Source organism: Antechinus flavipes, chromosome 2 (genome assembly GCF_016432865.1).
Source record: "Antechinus flavipes isolate AdamAnt ecotype Samford, QLD, Australia chromosome 2, AdamAnt_v2, whole genome shotgun sequence".
Classification (NCBI taxonomy): Eukaryota; Metazoa; Chordata; class Mammalia; order Dasyuromorphia; family Dasyuridae; genus Antechinus; species Antechinus flavipes.
The window spans coordinates 462,442,477-462,467,596 of NC_067399.1; the positions used below are offsets into that span (position 1 = coordinate 462,442,477).

Below are 25,120 nucleotides of genomic sequence, written 5' to 3' on the forward strand. Positions count from 1 at the left end.
GTCCTCCTGACTTCAGGGCTGGTGCTCTATCCACTGTACCACCTAGCTGCCCCCGGAGGAATTTTTTTGGGGAAAAAATGATGCAAAACAAGATCATGAGGATCAAAAATGGATATACATATTGACTAAAACTCTATAAGAGAGTTGAAAAACAATAGGGTATAGCATAGAGTAAACTGATCTTGAAGCCAGAAAGAGCTCAGTTCAGTTTATCTCATGTAACCCATCATCCAACTGGTTGAGAAGTAATATGACAACAAATACTAAGACATTTCTTAAGACTAGCAGACATATGGTAGAGAGAGTTTCCTTACCCAGGAATTCCTTATGCCAGTAAAATCACAGATGTAAACTTGTGTACACATGTGTATGTGTGTACATTATAATATAAAAGAAAGAAGGAAGAAAGGAAGGAAAGAAAGAAGGGAGGGAAAGTTGGAGGGAAGGAAGAAAGAATAAGTAAAAATTGTGGGATATTAGACAGAACTGAAAAGGAACCTAAAACAAAAAAATTAAGCTAAAAAGTTACAAACTCTGTCTGTAATGAAGCTTTATCCTAAATAAAAATATCAGTAGAGATGCCTTAAACCAAGTTTTAACTTCCCAATCTATAAAATTAAGGGGTTAGCTTAGATCTTTCCCATCTTCATTCTAAATTTAAAAATTCTTTATTCTAATATTTTTTATCCAAAATTTCCTTTCAAAATTGCACTCAAAGTAATATGTGCAGATAATTTTGATAACATGTTAAAGTAATAATTCATATTTTCAATAAATATGTTGGAATTTAGAGAAAAAGAACATGCCATAGTTTAACAAAACAAAGCAATGGTCTTGAAATCAGACAGCTAACCTGATTTTGCAACTGAGAAAACAGACTTAGAGAGTGACTTAAGTCTATTGTCACTCAGCTAATAGGCATCAGGAATAGAATTCACACTTCAGGTCCCAATGCTCATTTGACATTCCTCCAAATTGCTTCTCTATATAGTGCTGCAATTGTATTCCTATCCTTAAAAAGCTATCACAAGGCAAGCACTTTCCAAACCCCAAAGCCCTACATTTTATGTGAATTATTATTATTGTAGTTTGCTTATTGTTGTCAGGCTACAGTATAATTTCATCTTTCAAGAAAAATCCTAGCCTATGAGTAATGTACAAAAACAGACATTACAATAGAACTGCTACTATGAGGGCCATTCTTTTTTTTTTAAATTAATTAATTGATTGATTGATTTTTTAAAATAACTTTTTATTGACAGAACCCATGCCAGGGTAATTTTTTACAGCATTATCCCTTGCACTCAATTCTGTTCCAATTTTTCCCCTCCCTCCCTCCACCTCCTCCCCCAGATGGCAAGCAGTCCTATACATGTTAAATAGGTTACAGTATATCCTAGATACAATATATGTATGCAGAACTGAACAGTTTTCTTCTTGTACAGGGAGAATTGGATTCAGAAGGTATAAATAACCCGGGAAGAAAAACAAAAATGCAAGCAGTTTATATTCATTTCCCAGTGTTCTTTCTTTGGGTGTTGCTGCTTCTGTCCATCCTTGATCAATTGAAACTGAATTAGCTCTCTTTATCAAAGAGATCCACTTCCATCAGAATACATCCTCAAACAGTATCGTTGTTGAGGTATATAATGTTCTCCTGGTTCTACTCATTTCACTTAGCATTAGTTCATGTAAGTCTCTCCAAGCCTCTCTGTATTCATCCTGCTGGTCATTTCTTACAGAACAATAATATTCCATAACATTCATATACCACAATTTACTCAACCATTCTCCAATTGATGGGCATCCATTCAGTTTCCAGCTTCTAGCCACTACAAACAGGGCTGCCACAAACATTTTGGCACATATAGGTCCCTTTCCCTTCTTTAGTATCTCTTTGGGGTATAAGCCCAGTAGAAACACTGCTGGATCAAAGGGTATGCACAGTTTGATAACTTTTTGAGCATAGTTCCAAATTGCTCTCCAGAATGGCTGGATGTGTTCACAATTCCACCAACAATGTATCAGTGTCCCTGTTTTCCCACATCCCCTCCAACATTCCGCATTATCTTTCCCTGTCATTCTAGCCAATCTGACAGGTGTGTAGTGGTATCTCAGAGTTGTCTTAATTTGCATTTCTCTGATTAATAATGATTTGACGCATATTTTCATATGTCTATAAATAGTTTCAATTTCTTCATCTGAGAATTGTCTGTTCATATCCTTTGACCATTTATCAATTGGAGAATGGTTTGATTTCTTATAAATTGAGTCAATTCTCTATATATTTTGGAAATGAGGCTTTTATCAAGAACCTTTGACTGTAAAAATGTTTTCCCAGTTTGTTGTTTCTATGAGGACCATTCTTAAGATTAAAGCTACTAAAATTACTTGAGAATGGAATTAGTACAAAATATACATTGTATTTCCTCTGCAAACTCTTTCATGGTGCCATTCATCATAACAGGGAAGTTAGGAAAAGGGATGGATTTTGGGGAATGAAAATGTAAGGAAATCTGGGATGCAGGCTGTAACCTATACATGCCAGTCATTCTATGCTACCACTCTTTCTCAGCAAAAAAAAAAAAAAAAATGAAAAGCATGTGGAGAGTTAGGAGGAGAAGATTCTTATTCACTAGCAAATGAGAATCATTGAGAATCAAATCATGTGAAAAAGCCACAACACAATCTTGAGCAGAAGGAAAAAGAGAATTTTGCCTGTGCAATGAGTGCCTGGTTCCCAATTAGGTTATTACTGTCCTGAGGAACCAACACTGGCCCAGAGATGGGAAGGAGCAGAGAAGGGGCACAGAAGGAGAGCATCAAACTGTAACAGGAGCTAGTATAGTTGTTCATCCTCTGACTGGCTGATCATCTTATACAGGGGTCATTATGAGGCTTCTTTGGGGTCAGGCCATGGCCTCCACTTTGGAGGTTACTGGTTTAGTGGAATAAGCATGGGATCTTGAGTTAGAGGATGGAAGTTTGAATTGTCAACTTTAGTCCTTATACCAGTGCAGTCTTTATTAGGATGCTTAACCCTTATGGACCTCATTTTCTTCAACTACAAAAGGAGGAGGGGGTGAACAAGTGGACCTCCAAAATTACGTCCATCTCCATATGCTATTATCCTTTTCCTAAAATTGGAACTTTCTCGCCATAGGAAAGGATGGAACCAGTTCCTGGGTTAGGGATTATGCAAAGAGAAAGAGACAAAAATAAAGTTGAAGCCAAAACCCATATGGGTAAGAAGCTAAGAATTACAAAAGGCAAGATCAGATTCCATCCAACCCATCCAGAACTATAGCAGCACACAGACTGAAGAGGAGACAGAACCAGAGTCTGACTACACCATCCAGGAATTCAACAAGGATTGGAGACTAAGCAAGCACAAAGTTTCAATCTAAGAATTGAGGCTAGAGATATTAGTAAATGGAAGAAAATTCTAAATGTGATGAAGATACACTATGGATTATGAAAATCTCAAGAACTAAACCTCCCCACCCCCAAAAAGAGAATAAATATACATAAATCCAAGTAGAACCTTAAGGGGAAAAGAAATGTATACCTACAAAGATTCCAAATGTGCCTGGAAGAAATGAAGCAAAATTAGAGCTCTTAAGGGAAAAAAAATTGAAATGAGAATACTATAAAGAAGGGAAGGAAGCCTTACCAAAAAAATAGAATAAAGCAAACAGAAATCAATAACCTCATAAAATCACAAGAAATATTAGAATGAAGACTAAAACATTAAAATAATATGTAAAGTACTTATTAACAAAATCAACTTACCCAGAAAACTAGTTGAGGAGAAATAATTTAAAAATTATCAGACTTCTTAAAAATCATGACCAAACAAAAAACCTTAATACCAGATTATGAAGAAACCACAAGAGAAAACTATCCAAATCTATTAGAATTAGAAGTCTAAATGAACATAAAATTTACCAGTCACTTCTGAAAGAAATCTCACATTGACAACACCCAGGATATATAGACAAAATCCAGAGTTTCTAGGAGAAAGTAAAAATAACAAAAGAAGCAAAAAATAAAGAAGCCAAGAATTAAGAGATCAGTCAAGATCATATAAGACTATGCTGCAAACTCCATAAATGAGAGGTTATTTTGTGATATGACATCTTAAAATGTAAAAGAAAAAGACTTACCAAGAAAAAAATAATCCTTTGGAAGGAAAAAAAGAACCTTTGACAGAATATTAATATCTAGCATTTATATAATGCTTTGAAATTTGTAAATTGCTTTACATGTTACCTAATTTGATATTCACAATAACTCTGTGAGGTAAGTACTCTTATTACACTCATTTTATAGAAAAGAAAATTGAAGCTGAAAAAAGTTAAATGACTTGCCAAGGGGTCATACAACCATTAGAAGTACAAAATTTAAATTCAGATCATCCTGATTCCATGGTCTATTCACTGCATTACCTACCTACATGAATAGAAGAGTTTCAAACATTTCTTATGAAAAAACCTAAACTGGGTAGATACTTGAAATAGCACACACAAAAGACAAGAAAAACTTGGAGAGGTAAAAATATCTGAGTAATTGGAAGGAGCTAAATAAAGATGAAATGCTTATATTCTAACAAGGAAATAAGAAACAAATTTCCCTTCAGAAGTTCACTATGTTCAAAAGTCACAGAGGTAGTGGAGAAAAAATATACAGAATGCAGATGTGATTCTGTTATGTTTTTAAAGTTATAAAAGAGGAAAGAAAAGTTAGGTGGAAAGAAACAGACCAGACAGGAAATAAGGAAGAAAAGGGAGTAATTTAATATTTCTAATAATAAGAAAAATATACAAACTATGAAGGAAGGGGGGATAGTGAGCACCTCATTAACTTCAATATTATCTGAACTGAGCAAAGAAGTACTATAAAAAGAATTTGGCATAGAACATGTTAAATTCAATTGATAAACATGTGCAGACAAAAATGGGGAAGAAGGGTTAAGAGAGAGAGTATCATTGAGGAAAGAATAGTCATAAGAAAAACAAAACAAAACAAAAAACTTTGAGCTTTGAAGGTTGGAACATAATAAGAAAATTAAAAGGAAAGAAGAAAAGTGTTAGAAACAGTGATCAAGGTCTAGGCTGGATGAAGAGAAAAGATACAGAAAAGTGGGATCAGACTACTTCAACTATAGATTGCTAGTGGTAATCACATCTTTTATCTTTTACTACCCTTTTCTTTCTTTGTAAAAAAGAAAATGAAGAAAAGAAGAGGGAAATTATAAAAGGATATGATAGAGAAAGAAAATACAATGTACAGTTACAAACTTGGTTATATGTGGGATGAACTCACCCATAAAATGGAGAAGAGCAGTAGGATGGATTAAAAAACAGAATTTAATGATATATTACTTATAAGAAACTTACTTGAAATAAACATTGAATGAGAATTAAAATGAAGGGTTGAAATAGAATTTATTATGACTCAGATTAATTAAGAAAAGCAAAGATTGCAACCATGATATCTGACAAGGCAACACTAAAAATATACACGGTTAAAAGAGATAAGCAAGGAAACTATATTATGTTTAAAAGTATCATTGACAATGAAATGTCAATGCAAAACATATATGAGCTGAAGACATAATATTTAAATATATGCATAAAAGAAAAAACTATCAAATTTCAGGGAGAAATAAACAGTAAAACTAAAATCATTGGGAATTTCAAAATGCACTCTTCAGAATTTGACAATTTAAAAAAAAAAAAAGTAGGCAAGAAATTAAGGCCAGAACAAAAGTTTTGAAAAATTGGATATATTATATTTCTTGGTGGTACTTGAATGTGAATTTAAGGAAATACAAATATTTTCTCAGCTGTATATCATACCTTGACAAAAATTGATCATGTGCTAGAAAATCTCATAAGCAAATATAGAATAATAGATATACTAAATATAACACCATAAAACTTACAATCAACAAAGGGCAGTTAAAGAAAAGATTCAAGTTTAAATAGAGATCAAATAATATAATCCTAAAGAATATGTAGGTCAAAGACCCAATCATAAAAGCAATAGATAATTTCATCAAAAAAATGACAACAATGAAACAACATAGTGAAACTTTTGGATGCACCTAAAGTAATCTTTAGAATAAAATTTATTTGTCTAAACACATATCAATGAAAGAAAAAAAATGAATTAGAAATGCAACAGGGAAAAACACTTTAGAAAAGCAACAAATAATAAAAAGAACAATGAAATAAAAATATTTTAAAAATAAAAACAGCAAATTGAAAACAAAAAATCCCATTGAATATATGTCTGATTATTAAAAAATGAATGAATTATTGTAGGAAACATCAGTACATTAGCAATGTTCACTTACCACGTACTAGAATCTCTACCTTTCCACATGCTATAGGAGTAGTCTGCATTTCTGTAAGACAGGATACTTACAATTCCTAAGAGACAAAAGAAGAACATAATGTTTCACTGGCTTGAATTGATCTTTAGAGTCTTTTATTACTCTCTGGAAACTGTAAGCTTCCTTCAGCATTTACCATAAATTGCATTCACTTTATTTATTGTGGATGTTCTAATGACTAACGTGAAAGAAAAGGGAATTATCAAATCGAGTATGCAAGTATAAACCTAAAGAATGTGTTTTGTAGGATTTGCAATGCAAGTGACTTTTTTGTCAAAAACAAGTTGAAAAAGAACTGGTGTCATGTCAGTTTCTAGAGAACTTCATGTATTTAATTAATATAGTTCACCTCAAGTATAGTTAAAATGTGGTTTGCTATTGGAAGGCTTTTTTATTGAATATTAATAGACTCATAAATAGGTCAATACTAATTGGCAAATTGTAATGGAAAGCATAGACTGCTAGTAATCAGAAAAGCTGAGTTTTGTTTTTAGTACCACTATTCATTAGCTAGTGATTTTTACATAGCCTGATCTATTTTGAGCTAACTATGCTATTTCTCTGACTTTTGATTTCCTCATCTGTACAATGAGATTGTTGTCCAGATGTTTTTCAGTCACATCAGACTCCATAATGCTTTGAGGGATTTTCTTGGCAAAAATATTAGAGTGGTTTGCCACTTTATTTATTCAGCTCATTTTATAGATGAGAAACTGAGACAAACAGTTAATTAAGTGGCTTATCCAGGGGCATAGAGTTAGTAAATGTCTGAGTCCATATTTGAATTCAGGTCTTCCCAATTCCAGGTTGAATTCTCCATTCATTGTGCTACCAGCTGCCCCCATACAATGAAAGAGATAGTAATAATTGAACTAGCTACTTCTTATTGCTATTGTGAGGATCAAATGAGAAAATGGATCTGGATGCAATTTGTAACCATAAATCCCTAATTAATAGTTATTATTATTTCTTTTGTTGTTACATAAAGGAGCTAATAACTTTCAAACTAGATTGTTTATTATTAATTTATTAGATGTTTCAATTCTTCATAAGCCCATAATTTCATTAGTAAGGCTACTCCCTCTACTAATTACTATTTTTGAAATAATTCATGATAAGAAGTGATATAGCTAAAAAATTCATAAACTGGTGGCCAATTGAGGAATAATCTCTGAACTTACCTAGGTTGATCCTTAGACAAACAATTCTAGTTCACTAGCTCACTACTCAAAGACTGTCTATCTTGCTAGAAAGGTCTTAGAAAACCTTGGGTTACTTCTAGCTTTACTAGTTTTAGTGGAGGAAATTTGATTTAGCTATTCTATATTTCTGGCTAGTTTACATTTTTCTTTTATAATCTAAAAATTACAATATTTGCAATTCATGAAGGCTTTTACATAAGTAACATAAAGCCCATATCTACCTTCTTTCATTTTCTTCTTCATATTCTCTTTTTCAATTACGTGACTGGCACCAAGGATGTTCCAATTATCTCCATCTTCCAGGTATTGATAGACATAAAATACAGGAATGATGCTCATTAGCTCTGCTTCTGCACTCCCCTTTGGGAGATGGTTTAGAGCAGAGATACCTTCAGGAGTCAGAACTGCAGAAATCACCTCACCAATAACAGCTCCTGTCAATCCAAATATCCCCCACAAAAACAGATTTAGACATTGCTGTTTTTTCTTACTGCCCAACTGTTGCATAGCAGCTTGTAAAGAGAAAAAGAGCATCTATTTTTTGCTTCATTTTATAAGAAAAAAGGTCATTTCCCAACACCATTCTTATCTATAAGATGATTTGTCATGTCAAGATTCACCAATCAGGGATATGGAAACAAAGGGGTCATCAAAACATTTTATTACCACCACCATCTCCATCTTTGCCTACAAACACACACACACACACACACACACACACAGAGAGATCCAGAGAGAGAGAGAGAGAGAGAGAGATTTCCAGTTTGTGACAATGCCAGGGAATACAGAACCTTGTTCAACAGGTTTACATAAAGCCAGGAAGGGCTTCCTTTCTTCAATTTTACACAAGGAAATAGTTCATCTTCCAGTTGTCGAGTTTTTAATAAGTGTTCCATTTGGAAATTTCTTAGGGAGAATAGCCCCCTCCTGAGATATAGCTTATGGGACAAAATAAGGGAGATTGGGTTGACAAAGGGACAAGGAGAAGCCAGACAGCATAGGCTGATCAGTCTGATAAAAATGATTCTCTTCTTAAACTAGATACAAAGCCAGTGAGAAAAGAGAAACAAAAAAAGGGCATGGTTGAAGGTCTTCTAACTTTTAGAATACCAGAAAGTTCATTTGTGTGAGATTTCTGTAAGAGAGATCACATGAAGCAATGATAAATCATAGGGCCAGAAGCCAGAAGATGTAAGTTCCAGCTAAAAAACTCTATTATTTAGCAGCTCTGTGACTTGGAAAGCTACTTCACTTACCTTTTTCAAGGCTCAGTTTTTCCATCCATAAAATGGATGTAACAATTCCTGACTTACCTTTCTTATTGACTGTTGGAGGCTCAAATGAAATGATATATGTGAGAATATGGAAAAGGCTTTACCAATATAATGCCATTTTTGAAAGAGATAGAGACAGAGGCAGAGAACAAAAATAGACAGTCACTGACAACATTCAATTTACCTTTTACACTCACAGTCCGTTCTATTTTTGTTTTGGGCACCACATCTAATGGTACCCTGTACTGGAACTCTTTTCGTCTGCTAATGGAACCTGAAATGGAAAGTTTGGGATTATGGATGACTCTTAGGGAAAGCTCCTCTTTTCTCTCCTTTCTGTTGTTCCATGACTTATTTGCTTAATATTAGCACCTCCACCTCCACCACCATGTAGAAACAGAAAAAAAAAGGCAGTCAATTTTACTTCTCCTAGAAACTATGATATTTAAAGGTGGATTGCAAAATATGCAGGGAAAGGAGGGAGAGAAAAGCTGAAGCTAATGGCAGAAATTGGATTTAGAGATTATCTGTGGATTTAATTATATTCTACTTTTCTCTTATATTACAAAAGATAATTCAATATAAACTACACTTTTACTACACATGTAGCCAAAGTGAAATTTTGATTATTAAGGTTTTAGAATAAGAATTTTTTTTGTTTATGAATGATATTGAATTAGGGTAGTTATGGATAGGTAACAACCATTCATGTATAAAAGATCGGGAAGTGTTAGTGTACTACAAACTTGATGTGAGTTAATACCATCCTAGGACCCCCTATAGTGATCTGTGTTGGTCCAATATAATCATTGCTCAAGCTTTCTTCTCACAATTCCACCCACTTCAGACCATAGGGTATTGAGAAAGATGTTGGTTTGATGCCATTAAACTAATTTGTGCCATATCACAGTAATATGGCAAGGGCAAAAGATAATTCAGTATTGAATGGTATTGTAAGAGGAATAAAGTTCCAGAGAAAGGGCAATGATAGTTCTGCTATTCTTTGTTCTGATTTAACAGCATTTGGAATTTTATGTAATGTGCTTTAGGAAGGAAATTGATAAGTTAGAGAGAAAAGAAACCAATAAAATGAATAATTTTGGGATCTTGCTCAATGTGGATCAAGTAAAGGTATTAAGAATGTTTCTCTTGGAGAGGAGAAGAGGAAAATGATCATTTTGTTCAACTATTTGAAAAGCCATCAGCTGAAAGGATGAATAGACTTATTCCACTTGGTCCTGAAGAGTAGAACTAGTAGCAACAGGTAAAAATGACCAGAAAGCAAATAGAGGTTTCATAGAAGAAAAGACTTCCTATACATGACAACTATCCAAAAGGAAAATGAGATGCCTCGTGAATTCCTGGATTATTCTTTCCTAAGGTCTTCAAGTAAAGTCTGGAGGCCCCTCTTCTCATAATGTTATATTCTTATTAAAGGATAGAAATATATTTGTTAACATATATGAAGTCAAATGACTTCTGAGGTCCTTCAAACTTCAAGATTTTATGATTTTTGAAGAATTACAAAATAGACTTTTGTTAGTGATGTTTTATAAAAAACTATGTCACAGTCACACAATTTTAAGTAGTTGACTTCCTTCATAATTGATTATGCTGAATCCTTTGGTCCTTTGCTCTAACTTAGTAGGATGTCAGTCCTGAATGGCCTCTTGGATTTTCTTTCTTGGAATTTGTTTCTTGATTTGGTGAATTTCAAGTCCCTTTGTCCTCTTCTTCAAAGCTTGAAATTAGGTAGCCTAGTATCCTGCACTAAAAATTTTATTTCTAAAACAGCTTTGGAGGTAAACTCAGATTTATTAATGGTTCAAATAATTTGTACTAGCAAAACCTAATCTGAACATCGTTTACTAATGTTGTAATAATTTGTGGGGGTGTATGTGGCAGGGAGTAGGGCATGGGATTAAGGCACCAGGATTCTCACAACTAAATCTCAAGGTTTTTGTGTTTTTTAATTTAAATGATGGAGTCTCTCCATTTGACTTAGGTTGGACAGGCAAGTGCTACCCATGGCCAAATCCTACTACTGATCAACATTTGAGTTCTGACCTGCTCCATTTTTGACCTGGGAAAGTTTACCCTGTTTTAGATAACCTGGTAGCTCTTCACATCTAGGGGTTTCACTATATTAATGGCAAACAGTGCAGAGACCTAATTAGCATAGTCCATTCCAGTTCTAAAACTCTCCAGTCCAACAATCTGTCAGCCTCAGTTTCCCAGATAACTGGGATTATAGGTGTAGATCACCACATCCACCTAGACCACAACTCTTATTTTACATGCATAGTTTACCACACCTCTGACCACATAGAATACCCAGGAAACCCTAGCCTGAAAGGTCCTAGCCTTTTGCATTCATTGGCTTTCACTCTCTGGAGTGTATTCTCAAGAATGACACTAGCCCTCTGCCCACTTCTTAATTCCTTTGAATATTCACAGTGGAATTAGAATTATTCACTTCTCTTTCAGAATGCCTCTGCCACAGTGACAGGTGGATAGGGAATATTTCTGTAAAAAAGACAACATCTATATTCTTCTTTCCAACTCAGTCCTTCAGTATCCAAACCTCCTTAAGCTTAACTTCCCCAGATTTTTGAGAAGTCGCTTTGCTCCCTGTGACCATGTTATCTCTTCCTTGGATTGGTGTTTGGTAATCCAATCCTCCCTTTACCTATTGTAGAAAACATAAATGAATGAAAGAACCTCTCTTTCTTTCTAACTTTTAGAATAACAGAAAGTTCATTTGTGTGAGATTTTTGTAAGAGAGATCACATGAAGCAATCATTAGAATAAAATTTATTTGTCTAAACACATAAGCTCCAAAGAAGATGCCCCCCCCCCCAGGTCTAAAGCACACATTTAACTGTGTCATTCCCCTATCTAAGAAATTTTTGTGGCTCCCAATGTCAATACAAACTTCTCTTTGGCATTCAAAGTCCTTCACAATTTGACTCCAAACTATCTTTCTAAATTGATTTCATCTTCTTTCATATACTCTATGGTCCAGCCAAACTTGCTAATTTATAATTCTTTATGCAGCAGTAGCCTAGTAAATATTTAACAACTAGATTCCCCTGTCAAAAAAATGCACAACCAACTTTTAAGCTTAACTTGCATTATTAACATTTTCCCCATTGCTTTCTTAATTCTAGATAATCAACAAAGCAACAAACCAAGTTCTGATCTGTAGTGTTTGCTGATGTCCAAAGTATAATTGGTCACATTGAAAATTAAACAATTGGCTTTATAACCCTGACCAAGAAGTTTCTGTACACTCCTGACTGTGTGCTTCATTCCATTTCCTACTTTCATAACTTTACACAGGTATTCTCCATGCCTATAAAGCAGGCCAAATTTAACTTTCTCTAGATAGAAGTCTCTAGCTTCTTTCAAAGCTCAAGTGTTAATCTCCTAGCCTCCTGATTTTTTATCTCTCCCTACTTCCCTATTTTGCCCAGCTATTGATCCCTTCCCCATGGAAATGACTATGTATTTTTTAAAATTTGCTTTGTATATATTTTACATTGATTTATCTGTGTATATATTATTTCCTCTCAGAAGAATGTAAGCTCCTTAAGAGCATGCTGTTTCATTTTTAACTGTGTATTCTTAGAATCTAGCACAGTCCCTTGCACATACTAGATGCTTAATCTATTTTTGCAGAATGAATGGAATGGAAGATCCAGTTTGGGGAATAATTGGTATTCAATTTGGTTGGATACAAATAATTTGTGAAGGAAAAGTAATGTGAAATAAATGAGATCTTTAAATTCCAGACTAAATCATTTGCATTTTATATCAAAAACAATAAAAAATCTCCTGAAGATTCAATGACTTTGAGTCAGATGAATGCCTTAGGAAGTTGTGGAAAAGATGGATTAGGGAGGTGAGAGTCTAGAACCAAGAAGACCAGTTAGGAAGGTAGCATTTATTCAGAAAAGAAGTAATGAGGGATTGAACTTGGCTAATATTTGTGTGACTGATGAGATAGAATGGGTGTGAGACGTGCTATGGGAAAGGAATTAATAGGTCCTGACAACTATATGGATTTGGGGAAACGGAGAAGATTTAAGAATAACTTGGCAATTACAAAGTTGGGTGACTAAAAGGATATAGTGTCTACTATAGAAATAGGGAAGTTTGAAGTAAGGGTAGGTTTTGGGGGGAAGATCATGAGTTCTGTTGTAACATGTACTTGAAATGCCAATGGGACATCTACCTTTTGAAGTTAGATGTGCAGTTAATAGATGTGGATTTGGAGGTCAAGAGAAAGATTAGAGCTGGATATGTGGACATAGGATCCTCTATGTTAAAATAAGAGTTAAAATTTCTGGAAAGATAGTGCCTCGAGATGAGGGCATTATGAACTTTCACAATTAAAACAACAATAACAATAACCTAACAGCTTTAACATTTTAAAAAATGTCTTTAAGTTTAGAAGGAAAAGAAATTACCATCTGGGAAGGCTGAAAATAAGGAAACAGGCATGGATTATTTTTATAACCCTAACCTCCCTGGTGAGATTTGCTCAGAAATGAAAAATCATTCCTAGTGTAGAAGTCCAGATGTTCATTCACACACAGAATAATGAAGATGGAGGAGTTCAGGGAAGTTGCAAACTATAATATCAGTATGGAAGACAGAGTGCTAAAAAGGGAGGAGAAGCAAATGACAAATTGGTTCTCTGGGACTTAAGATAATTCCATGAGACCAAAAAATAAAATTTATCAGAACTAAATCCAAGAACTGCTCCAGAAAGGAGAATTTGGAGGAGATTTCTGTGAGAGTATAATGAGAGCTCGTTTAGCATTTGGACATGGGGCAGAAAATAGGTTTTGTTTCTGCTTTGTTTCCATGCCTAAAACATCCATATTCACTATGTCATGTCTTGCTCCCCTGAAGTGCATGCAGATATAATTTCTTGGTTTTGCCAGAGTCTTAAAACAGGATTCTCAATTTCTTAGTTAACATTTATCCTATTGCTACCTTACTGTGAGGAAGAAAGTTATTGTATTTATACAACTTTTTTTTTTCTGAAGCAAAATGAATTCATACCAATTAATGCCTAGTACATATTAGGTCTTATATAAATGCTTCTTCCTTTTCCCTTAAATGACTTGCCCAAAGAAATATAGATAATTAGTAGTTTTGAACTTAGGTTATCTGACTAAATCTAGTGTCCTTTCCACCGTACTGAGAATTTTCTGTGACCTTGACAAATAAATGACAGATACCTTGTAGAAAGATGCTCTAGACATTTTTTTCTACCAAATCAAATGGCTATGAGTCATGGAGTACCACAACTGCTGGAGAATTAAAGTTGAAGATCATTCAGAGGGAAATACAGAGATGCATGATGGGTATGAAAAGGCTATAGCACATTACCAATAAAAAAATTAAAAAAATTAATCAACTTTCAATGTGCTTCCAATGACAATTTCTGTTGAACAATTTCCTTCTTCCTTCCTTCCTTCCTTCCTTCCTCCTTTCCTTCCTTCCTTCCTTCTTTCCTTCTTTCCTTCTTTGCCTCTTTCCTGCCTCTCTTTTAACCTCTATCCCTTCTTCCCTCACTCTCTCTCTTGAACACATAGAGTATTTTGCACACACTTGCTCTCAAGAACTTAATGAAAAAGAAAAAACAAAGCAAAATTCAATGGTGGGAATATATATATCCCACCAATTCAGACTGACTCCTCTATTCCCTAGGAAGTTATCAAAAACCTTTTCCTGTTGGTCAAGCATTTGGTTATGAACCTCTCTGCATTTAGGTTTATTCTTTTGGTCTTATAGCTTACCATCATGTTCTGGGATATTAATATTGCCGTTATATAGCACTTACTATGTGCCAGGCTTTATACTAAGCACTTTATAATTGTTATCTTATTTGAGCCTCACAAAAACCTAGAAAAAAAATGCTATTACTATCCCCATTTTACAGTTGAGAAAACTGAGGTTAAGTCACACAGGGTCACACAGTTATTAAATGTCTGAGGGTAGAGTTGAAGTCAGGTCGTCCTGACTTCAGACCCAGAGCTCTATCCACTATGCTATCTAGCTTCCCATTGACAACACTTATTAAAATGGATTTTATTTTTTTCATATCTCCAGTGCTTATTATAGTACCTGGTATATAGTAATTGTTTATTTATTGGGCCTGGAATCAGGATGATCTGAACTCAAATCTAGGCTCAAATATTTAGCAGTTTTGTGACTCTGGGCAATCACTTGACCCTCATTTGTCTTCTTCGTTTTAGAAATGAGGACACACTGGAGAAGGACATGACAAATCACTCTAGTATCTTTACCCAAAAAACCCCCCAAAACCTGGGATATAGTCCATAGGATTACCAAGCGTTGGACACAGCTGAATAATACGCAGGCACTGAGCCGAACACTGAAGATAGAAAAAAAGGAAAAAGTTACTCCTCTTTATTTTTGTGATTCCACTTCCTCATTCTCCTTTCATATTCTTGTGGAGTTAGCTAGGTAGTACAGTGATGGAGCCCCGTCCTTCCTTCTCAAACAGGACCAAAATGACATCCCATGTTAGAATTAAGTTACAGTGTGTCCCACAGCGGCTGATGAGACCAGTATGAGCTCAGAATGCTCAGCCACAGGTCAGACAGGAATGTGAACATTTCGGCTAGCTTCTCTAACTTTGGGTGTTTCACATTTCTTCTGGGTTAGTTCCATTCTGCTTTGCTCACAGAGCACCTCTCTGATGAGGGCACGCCATGTGGGGCGGTTCTGTGCCAGTGTCTCCCGTGTCATACGATAGAGTCTAAGTTCTTAAGAGAGGCCTTGCATCCCTTTTTCTGACCACCTTGTGAGCACTTGCCCTGTGTGAGTCCACCATAAAATAACATTTTTTGGAAAGCGCACATTTGGCATTGGAACAGTGTGGCCAGCCCAGCAGAGCTGTGCTGTCCGCAGCAGAGTTGGAACGCTCGGCACTTTAGTTTGAGAAAGAACCTCTGGAACTTATCCTGCCGGGTGATCTTCAGAATCTTCCTAGGACAATTCCAATAGAAGACATTCAGGTTCCTGGCATGGCGCTGTTAGATGGTCCAGGTTTCACAGGCATACGACAATGAGGTCAGCACAATGGCCCTGTAGACCTTCAGTTTGGTATCAGTCTAATACCTCTCTCACACTTTCCTTCTGAGCCTCCCAAACACTGAGCTTTAAATCTAACTTCAGATACTTCTTAGCCATGTCAGGGAAAGTGATTTAACCTCCTCAACTATGAAATGGGACTGATAATACTATCTGCCTCACAGTTGTTTTAAGGATCGGATAAATTAGTATTTATCAAGCACCTACTATATACTAGGCACTTAATAAATGCTTATTTCCTTCTTTCCTTGTACTCTTGTGGCTCTCTGAACATTCACTGAGATGTTCTGCCTCCATACCTTTCCCTGGAACGCTCTTCTCTCTCTTTTTCTGTTGTAGCTTTTCTTCAGTCATGTCTCTTCATGACCCCATTTGGGATTTCCTTGACAGAGAAAGATACTGGAGTGGTTTACCATTTCTTTCTCTGGCTCATTTGATAGATGAGGAAACTAAGGCAAATAGGTTTAAGTACTTAATTAATAATAACTTTTTCCTATAGACCTTACACAGTATTTTGTTTTGTGACTATCTGATGTGTCTATCATGGAACATTGTGTATTATCATTTCTTTGGCATTTTATACATCTGTTTGACTATAAATTCCATGGAAGCAAGGTCTATATCATATTTTGTCTCTCAGAACTTAATATAATGCTCTGCATAAGTATGTATTTGAAAAATATTTAATTGCTGTGAAAGCACTTTGTCAATGTTATTATTCTATGACAATGTAAGCTATTGTGAATTATCAATAATATTAATAACAATACGAATTGTACACATTGTATTTCTATATGATGATACAAGATAAAGTACAAAACATTCTGCATACCATATACTCCTTGGGGATCCAGTGTGAAACCAGCATAACTTTCCCTTTTGATGCCTTCTGGCTGAAAAATAGCAATATAAAACATATTTAAGAAAAAAATTGAATATATATATATATTATGTTTTAATCTGGAAGAATTTTTAAAAATCAATGGACATTTAGGCTGAAGAATAGAAGACTTATCTTCGTTATTATGATTTATGTCTTCAAATATCTGAGGGAGAAGGACTATAAGAGGGTACAACTTGAATCAATGAAGTACAAATTATAGGGATACAAATGTCTGTTTAATATGAATAAAGGCTTCCTGACCAAATTGTCCACTGATTCAATGCATTTCTATAACTATTCATGTTATTACATTTTTTCCATCTGATCCTGTCCCTATGCCCACTGATGGCTAGAGAGGTAAGTTTGTGAGTGCTATAATAAACAGACAAGAAAGAACTCCACAGGACCCAGTCAGAGGAGTGGACTTTTCACTGTGCAAAGGGAGAAAAGGTATCTCCCTCTATATTCTAATAGGACAATAAAACTTAGAGATGGGAAAGACCTTAGAGATCCATCCTGTCTGTGCTTCCTATAATAAATTACAATGCTGAATGCATCATATATATTTTTTAAAGCAAGTGGTATGAAGTAGAGTTTCATTGTTTCATGTAGAATCCTCTTTTTGTGTTCTTCTTTATATAAGAAAATGCTCTTTGTTGAGGGAAAGTATTTGTTAAGTTCTCAGCTTCTTCATCTAGAAAATGAAGATAGATATCCTTTGCCAGGTGTGTGGATTAGCCTAATTGAGTACTGGGTTCCAACCCTTTAATTTTACACATGAGAAAACAGTCAGCAATTAACTGGAATATAAGTCATTGGAGCAGGGACAGTAGTTAACCCTAGGTCTATAGTCTCTGTCCTTTCTCCTCTGTCAGAATTTCAATCAGATTCAGTAGGTAGAAATCACTGTGTGGTTTTGAGTAAGTTGTCTGACCTCACTGAGCCTCAGTTTCTTAATTTGTCAAATGGAAATAACAATACCTGCAAACTTTAAAGAGTTTTGATGGGTCTAAAATTACATCACAGAAACAAAATCATTTTGAAAATATTAATAATACAGAACAGCTAGATGGTGCAGTGGATAAAGTACCAATCCTGAAGTCAAGGGGACCTGAGTTTGAATTCAGCCCCAGACACTTAATACCTACTAATTATGTGACCCTGGGCAAATCATTTAACCCTATTTGCCTCATCAATAAAGAAGAAAATATTAATGGATAATATCCATACTATATAACATTAGGTAACATGTCATAAATTATCAAATAACAAATATTTCAAGGTAAAAAATGTTTTGAAACTATAGCCATTTTCCTTACCACTACTCGTAAGGTTTTCACCAAGATTTCCTTTCCAAATGGAGTGTTGAGAGTGAAGTTGATAGTATGAAGACCCAATTCTAATGGTAGAATATCAAACATAACTGACTGGATAGAAGAACCTTCTATATTTTTCAGAAGACATGGAGTATGTTTTATCCCTTGCTGATGAGATGAGGAACTTCCACCCAGACAGATTCCTTCACCCACAGATATTTGAACACAGAACTGAAATATCAAAGATAAGAAATTATATTAAACTGCTAGTCAGACTATTTCATACTAACACAAGAATTCTTTCTGCTGCTTACAGTATCTATGTGATGAGCCTATGGTCTAAATAATTTTATAGCACTATTATTCAGCATGATTAATTATTCAGTAGTAAAATATTATTATATGAGAAATTATGAAAGGTAGAATCTGGTGAGTCTGAACTCATGTAGAGTGAAGGACATAAAAACAGAAAAACAGTTTGTATCATCAACATCATAGAGCAAGACAACTTGAAAAATTCTGGTCAAAGCAGTAACTGACCACATTTCTATGGGAACCTAGAATAAGGCTGGTTACCCATCTCCTGATAGAGAAGTGATTGATTCAAGATGAAGGGGAAAAGGTTGTGGCAATGGGATACCTACAAAAGAAGACAAGAAAAAAAGAGGAGAATCACTGAAACAGTTGAGAAAGGACACAGAGTCAATGAGATGAAAGTTCAGAAGGAAGTAGAGGCAAGCACGACAGATCTGGAAGTACTGGATTGAATTAATTTTGTAGATATTTTAAAAAATAAGTGGTTTGGAATCGAGGTTCACAGTTTCATGTGAAATCCTCTTTTGTGTTCTACTTTATAAATAGGAATGCTCATTTTGGGAAGTGTTTGTTAAGTCCAAAATAAAAAAATTTAATATTACAAATTTACATTAAAAGTCATCCAATTCAATTCAGTCCAATTCCATAAATATTCACTGAGAACCTGCTACATAGAACATACTGAGTAGTATTAACCTTTGCTTAATACTTAATACTTAACCTAGGCTTAAAATGAAGACTTGAGTTTGAGATCAAGTTCTGATGCTCACTCATTCTGTGGCCTTAAACAAATCACTTCCCTTCTCTTTTCTTGAGTTTCCTCATCTATAAATTGAGTTTCTCATTTGTCATGTATGTGGGGTAGCTTAGAAGGTTACTGACATTTCTTTCAACTCTGAAATTCTGTGGATGGAGAAGCAGAGGCCTAGAGGGACCGAATGATTTACTCAAGATCATTGAGCCAGATAGTCATAACTAGAATTCAGACTAGAACCTAGAACACAAAAATCAAACCCAAAGAATAATAACCCTTCCCATTTGTAGAATCTAGTTTATGTCTAGTTTATGACATGCTATCTATTCTCTTATCTCATTTGATTCTCACGATGACTATTTTGGGGGTGTCACCATTTTATATCCTGAAATTGAAGCTCAGGAATTTAGAAATCATGTGATTCAACCCATTCCTTTTTTTGGGTCTCCTGAGGCCCAAGGAGATTAAATTTATTGTCCAAGAGCATAAAGTTAGTTAAGTGGCAAAACCAGAATTCAAACCCAGTTTCCCTGATTCCAGGTCAAAAGCCTCCCTTCTAGACGCAGTCTCTTCTAACAAACTTTGAGTATACTCTAAGAAACACTGGAGTTGAAGATAAAGATACTTGTGTCAGAGAGGTGCTACTTCAGAAGGAATTTGGGGAATATGATTAGAGGCAAGGCTAGGGATAAGGATAATATCATCTGAAGTTCTTTTCTTTTGAAAAAGCAGATAGAGTACACTTTACACTGTTTCCCCCACCCAAAGTATATCTCTTTTCCAAAGACCTCAAAAATAAAATTCTTTGGAGTAGATAGAAAGTGCAGGAAAGGAGAAGACCTAGGCTCCCAAACCCTCACAGGCTTGAAAGAGTGTTTCTTATGTGTCCTTTTTGTCTATAGTTATAATCCCTACTCACCTTCATTTCAGAATTTTTATAGTTGTAAACTGTTCCCTTCATTTGAATTTGTTCCCCTCTCACCACAGAATAGGGAATATTCATCTCCAAGAAGACATCTTTCAATACTTTTATTTGGAGAGAGTTGGCAACACATATACCTAAAAAAACAAAAAGAACACATAGCAGCTTTATTAGGGAACTCAAATCATATCATCAATTCTAAAACATTTTGCAGATAGTTCATTTTAATAATAATAATAGCAAATGCTTTAATAGCACTTTAAGTTTTGCAAAGCACTTTAAGTTTATTATCTCATTTGATCCTCCCAACAGCCCTCTGATAAGTACTATTATTATCCCAATTTTATAGACAAAGAAACAGAGGTTTAAAAAAATTAAGCAATTTCAACCAGCAATTAACTACAGTCAGGTCTTGATTAGTGTGAACAACAAATCCCCTGAAGAGATTGCATGTATTCAAAGTTGCACTATTTGAAGTTAAAATTGTGTAAAACATAGTAATTATTTACAATCCAATGGAAACATAAGTGCTTGAGGAAGAATTTGAACTAAGGTCTTTCTCACTATGAAATGGAACTTTCTACTGTGGCATGTGACTGTCTCTAACATTTAAGGAGGGAGGTCAGGCCATGTTTCTCCCTCCATTGTTCCCATATCCCTGAGATTTTTATTTGATGACACCTATTTTATGAATTTCCACATTACTTGAATTGGGCTATTGTGATCATCATCAGTGTCATAAAAATATATGGTTCAAATAGAAGAAAGATTTCTAATTCACAAGCTCTTGAAAGTATCAAGTTGCAAGGAATATGCTAATTTAAAAGGTCCAGATGTCAGCCCTAATACTTAATTGTATAACCTTGGGAGAGTCATTTTATCTTTATTTGAATTGTCTCTTCCATAAAATAGTAATATTGATCCCTGCCAAGTTGTTATGAAAATCTAATAAGATAGATTATATAAAGTGCTTTATAAGCAAAGTATGTAAAAAATGAAGAAAGTTGATTCAGAACATCTTTGCTCCTAGCTAGGATTATTTAAAAAAAAAAAAAAAAACACAGAATCTGATAAGGACATAGACTCAAAAGAGATAGAAAAGAACCGTAGAAGCACTTTAAAAGTATTTTTAAATTATACATATATTTACATAAATGTACACATATGTACGTGTGCAAATACACACATATGCATGTTATATGTTTTTCTTTTGCCAAATAATTTTTATTTTATTGTTTAAGAAATTATTTTATTCATTAATTTATTTGAATTTTTATTGAAAATGATTATAATTACAATGAAAATTACTTTAAAAATAATTGGTAGATGGTATATAGTCAGTTGTTACTATCCAAGAGGAAATTGAAATTCTATGAGATAACAAAATCATATCTTAGGTTTGAAGTAAATTAGATAAAGCTGATTACCTTTGTCTGAAATGCCAATAGCTTGAATCTCCCAGGTAGTTAGAGAATCGGGTAGGGTCAATGGAAACCTGTACCTGAAGGTTCAAATATTTCATGACATTCCTATAGAATAGAAACTTAACTATAACCCAACTTGCTAAAATTGTCAGGTTCCTAGAAATTTGCTGCCTTCTGCTATTAGGATAAGAAAAAATTATAAATAGACAACTTCATAATCAAGGATTTATTTTTAAAAGGAAAAAAAGTTCTAGGTCATGTTCTAGTTTCAAAATATAGCAGAACTCTCCTAGATTTTCTCTACCTTCAGTTCCAGGATGGTTTATAATGTGTTCTTCTTATTCAGAAGGATGATTTGAGATTCTCAATAATCAAATTAATGTTAAAGAATGTTTGGTATATTTTTCTTGCTAAAGGCAGGAAAAGGGAATGCTATATTTTGGTCATATTCTCAACCACTTGGTATAAAAGACTGGATTTCCCAATCAAACCTGAGTGAACAAAAAAAATCAATTAATACAATATCTTCCTTTTATTTTGGTTAAATGAAATTTTACATGACATATTTCTTCATAGGGAAATTCCCTCCTTTTATCTGAATTATGAAGATATGGCATTGGTAATGCAAAGATATATGTCAGTGTTGTAGAATGAGGACAAGATGAAGAATGAAGAAATCTTGCTTCTGTCTTACTTTCTGCCATCAATTTAAGGAGGCAGGTGGCATAGTGTGTAGTGCAGTGAAGAGGGGAGTAATCAGGGTTAAATGACTTGCCCAGGGTCACATAACTAATGTCTGAAATCAGACCTGCACCTAGGAGCACCTGACTCCAGAGCTGATGCTTTATCCACTATATCATCTAGTTCTCAAAATTGTACATTTTTAAGAAAGCACACTAGAATGGAAATGCTACTTTTTATTCTCAATAGAATTGTTGATACATTCTTTAAGGTGATAAATTTCCAAGTTTTTGGCCAATATATTTAGCATCCTTACAATATTTCCAAGAATAAAATCAAAATGTTACAGTACCTTAAACGAACGTTATAGACTTCCCATAACCAACTTTCAGGAAAATAGCTTCGAATTTCTGGTTTGCCAATATCCATTAAAGCCTTAATATCTAAACAAGTGTATATTTAAAATTAGTAAAAACAGATTAACATATTAAAAATAGACATCAATTTTTAGTCTTAATCATTAGTCTTTTCTGTAATTTGAGTATCAAAATAGGATATGACTTAAATTTCTAAAAGAAATGCTCTATAAATCAAATTCCTTTTCCAATAGTACCTGGAATTTAAAAAAATACAATAATTTTGAAATTGGAATAAATGCATTCACATATACTTGGAATGATCCTAGCATTATTTACTTCATATTGTTGGCAAAATACCTTCCTCTTTAGCCAAGGCCCACATTTCATAATTTAACCCTCAAAAGGAGGCTGTTCATTGTAAATACCTTTGTCTCTCCAATTCTATATCTCAAAACTGCTCAACATCATCTCCTATTCTTCTTCCTTTGTTCCAGTCTTGATAGAAGAAATGGCCCCTTTTCTTGACACGGCTAATTGTAATCCTAATTCTATTCCCTCCTATCTATGCCAGAAACTTTCCCCTTCAACTACCATCTGTCTGACATTCAATTTTTTTCCATATTCACTAACTTCTTAACATATTCTATTTTCTAATCAAACTTACCTACTTCCATTTCCTGTTGCCGAGCTTTTGTATACTCTCCCTTTTCCTTTTCATTTATTAAAGCTTAAAACTGCACTAAGACTTTCGGAACATCTATTTAACTCCTTAGTAGCAAGGCTAAAATTAAAATGTCGATTTCCTAATTCCCAAGTCAGTTTACTTTTTTCCTTTTACACTGAAACCTCAAATTAAGTGAAGTTATTTATAGGACATCTCTAAGGCTTGGAATCTCAAGAAACCAAAAGGACAATTACAAAAAAAGTATTCAAGAATTCTCTTCATGAACAATAAATGAGAGTTGTCATGTGGAATAGAATTCTTAAGATAATTTCTGTAGAGCTCCCTTTAACTGTATCAGCTACTTAATAATATAAAATTGCTATTTCCAAGAAGTTATTCTCATAACCATAATCTTTTTTCCCCTTAATTTTGATGGTAGGATTTTCTAGTATTCTGGCATTGTTGAAATACCTAAGTTCACAGTATTTTATCCAAATAATAAATCACAAACAAAAAAATAGGATGTTAGAGTTGGAAAGAACCTTGAGTTAAAGAATGGTATAGCTTAAAATGTATATCATAGATTTTTAGAATTGGAATGAATCACAGATAAATAAGTTTGGACAGCCTGTATTACCTTAGACAAGACACTTTGGAACTCTGGATCTTTTTCCACATCTGGAAAATACATTAGACAATTCTGAAGTTCTTTCCAGATCTAAGTTTTCTAAATCTATGAAATGAAATCTCTGAAACTCCTCTATCTCCTCTTGCCTTCTTGTGTAGAACCTACAAGTTGTCTGTTATTTATGTGACCTGAGTTATGGTGATGGTGGTCAGTGTTATCATATGTCATTTAGCAGGACTTTATATTTTCACAATGCCATTTACTAGATGAACAACACAAAACAAGTCATGTCAACTCCATCCAAGAGTTTCCATTTTGAGCCTTATTTTCTTCATCTGTAAAATGGAAATAATAAAAAATCTCCTCTCTATCTTTCAGGTTTAATTCAAAAAACAAATTACATGACATGTTTGCAAAAGTTTTTGACTATATTGTGATATATGTAGAAATAAGTTATCATTTATATTTCTTAAGTCTGCATTAGTTTGACTATTATTAGAATTATCATCATCATTATTTTTATCTTTGTGACATTTTAATGCTCAACTCTGAGCTTAAAATTAGTATACAGTTTTTGAACTTACAAATTCTTCCCAGTATCAAATCTTTATGATCAGGTTCAAGCCGCAATTTTGTTGCTAAAAGACAGCAAGTTCTGAAAGCTTCAATGCAAAATTTTCCCTCTTTAACTCTGGCAAGCCGTTGTTCACAGGTCTCATGGCTTTTATGAGCACCATCATAGCAGCATGACTTAACACGGAAGTTTTTGTACTGAGCAGCTGTAATCAATAACAGACACATCCTTACTGACGTCTTCTCAATATATTTTTAATTAAACTTCTATACATATTTGTTTCTTATCAGAAAAACACATGTCAAACATAAACAGAGTTGCCTGTAGGGGATTTTGGCTCAGGGCAAATCATACCATGTGCTCCTCCCATTCTCCACATTTCTACCCTAGGACCTTCCACTATCCACTGTCTCCCTTAACATGCTGGTGACATTAACATTGAACATTCAAAGAATCATCAAAAAGACAGCCTAAGGGTACTGGTTAAAAGGCAGTAAAGCTAAAACAACTATGGAACATTTGAGAATATCCAGAAGTGAGCTGAAATCTCCTTCTGATCCCTTCTCACCCTTAGCCAGACACTTTTACTT

General features: G+C 34.3%; 1 protein-coding gene across 1 annotated transcript in view; it reads right to left on the reverse strand.

Annotated features, from left to right (window-relative positions):
* The window catches only part of C5 (complement C5), a 116,898-nt gene that overhangs the window by 49,009 nt on the left and 42,769 nt on the right, over nucleotides 1-25,120 (reverse strand). Inside the window, exons 17-25 of the mRNA XM_051979541.1 lie at nucleotides 24,541-24,735; nucleotides 22,658-22,748; nucleotides 21,628-21,701; nucleotides 20,198-20,337; nucleotides 18,213-18,440; nucleotides 16,843-16,903; nucleotides 9,061-9,150; nucleotides 7,824-8,036; nucleotides 6,362-6,437 (exon numbers count right to left, since the gene is read on the reverse strand). Coding sequence (XP_051835501.1) covers nucleotides 6,362-6,437; nucleotides 7,824-8,036; nucleotides 9,061-9,150; nucleotides 16,843-16,903; nucleotides 18,213-18,440; nucleotides 20,198-20,337; nucleotides 21,628-21,701; nucleotides 22,658-22,748; nucleotides 24,541-24,735 — 1,168 coding nt within the window. The remainder of the gene's footprint in view (nucleotides 1-6,361; nucleotides 6,438-7,823; nucleotides 8,037-9,060; nucleotides 9,151-16,842; nucleotides 16,904-18,212; nucleotides 18,441-20,197; nucleotides 20,338-21,627; nucleotides 21,702-22,657; nucleotides 22,749-24,540; nucleotides 24,736-25,120) is intronic.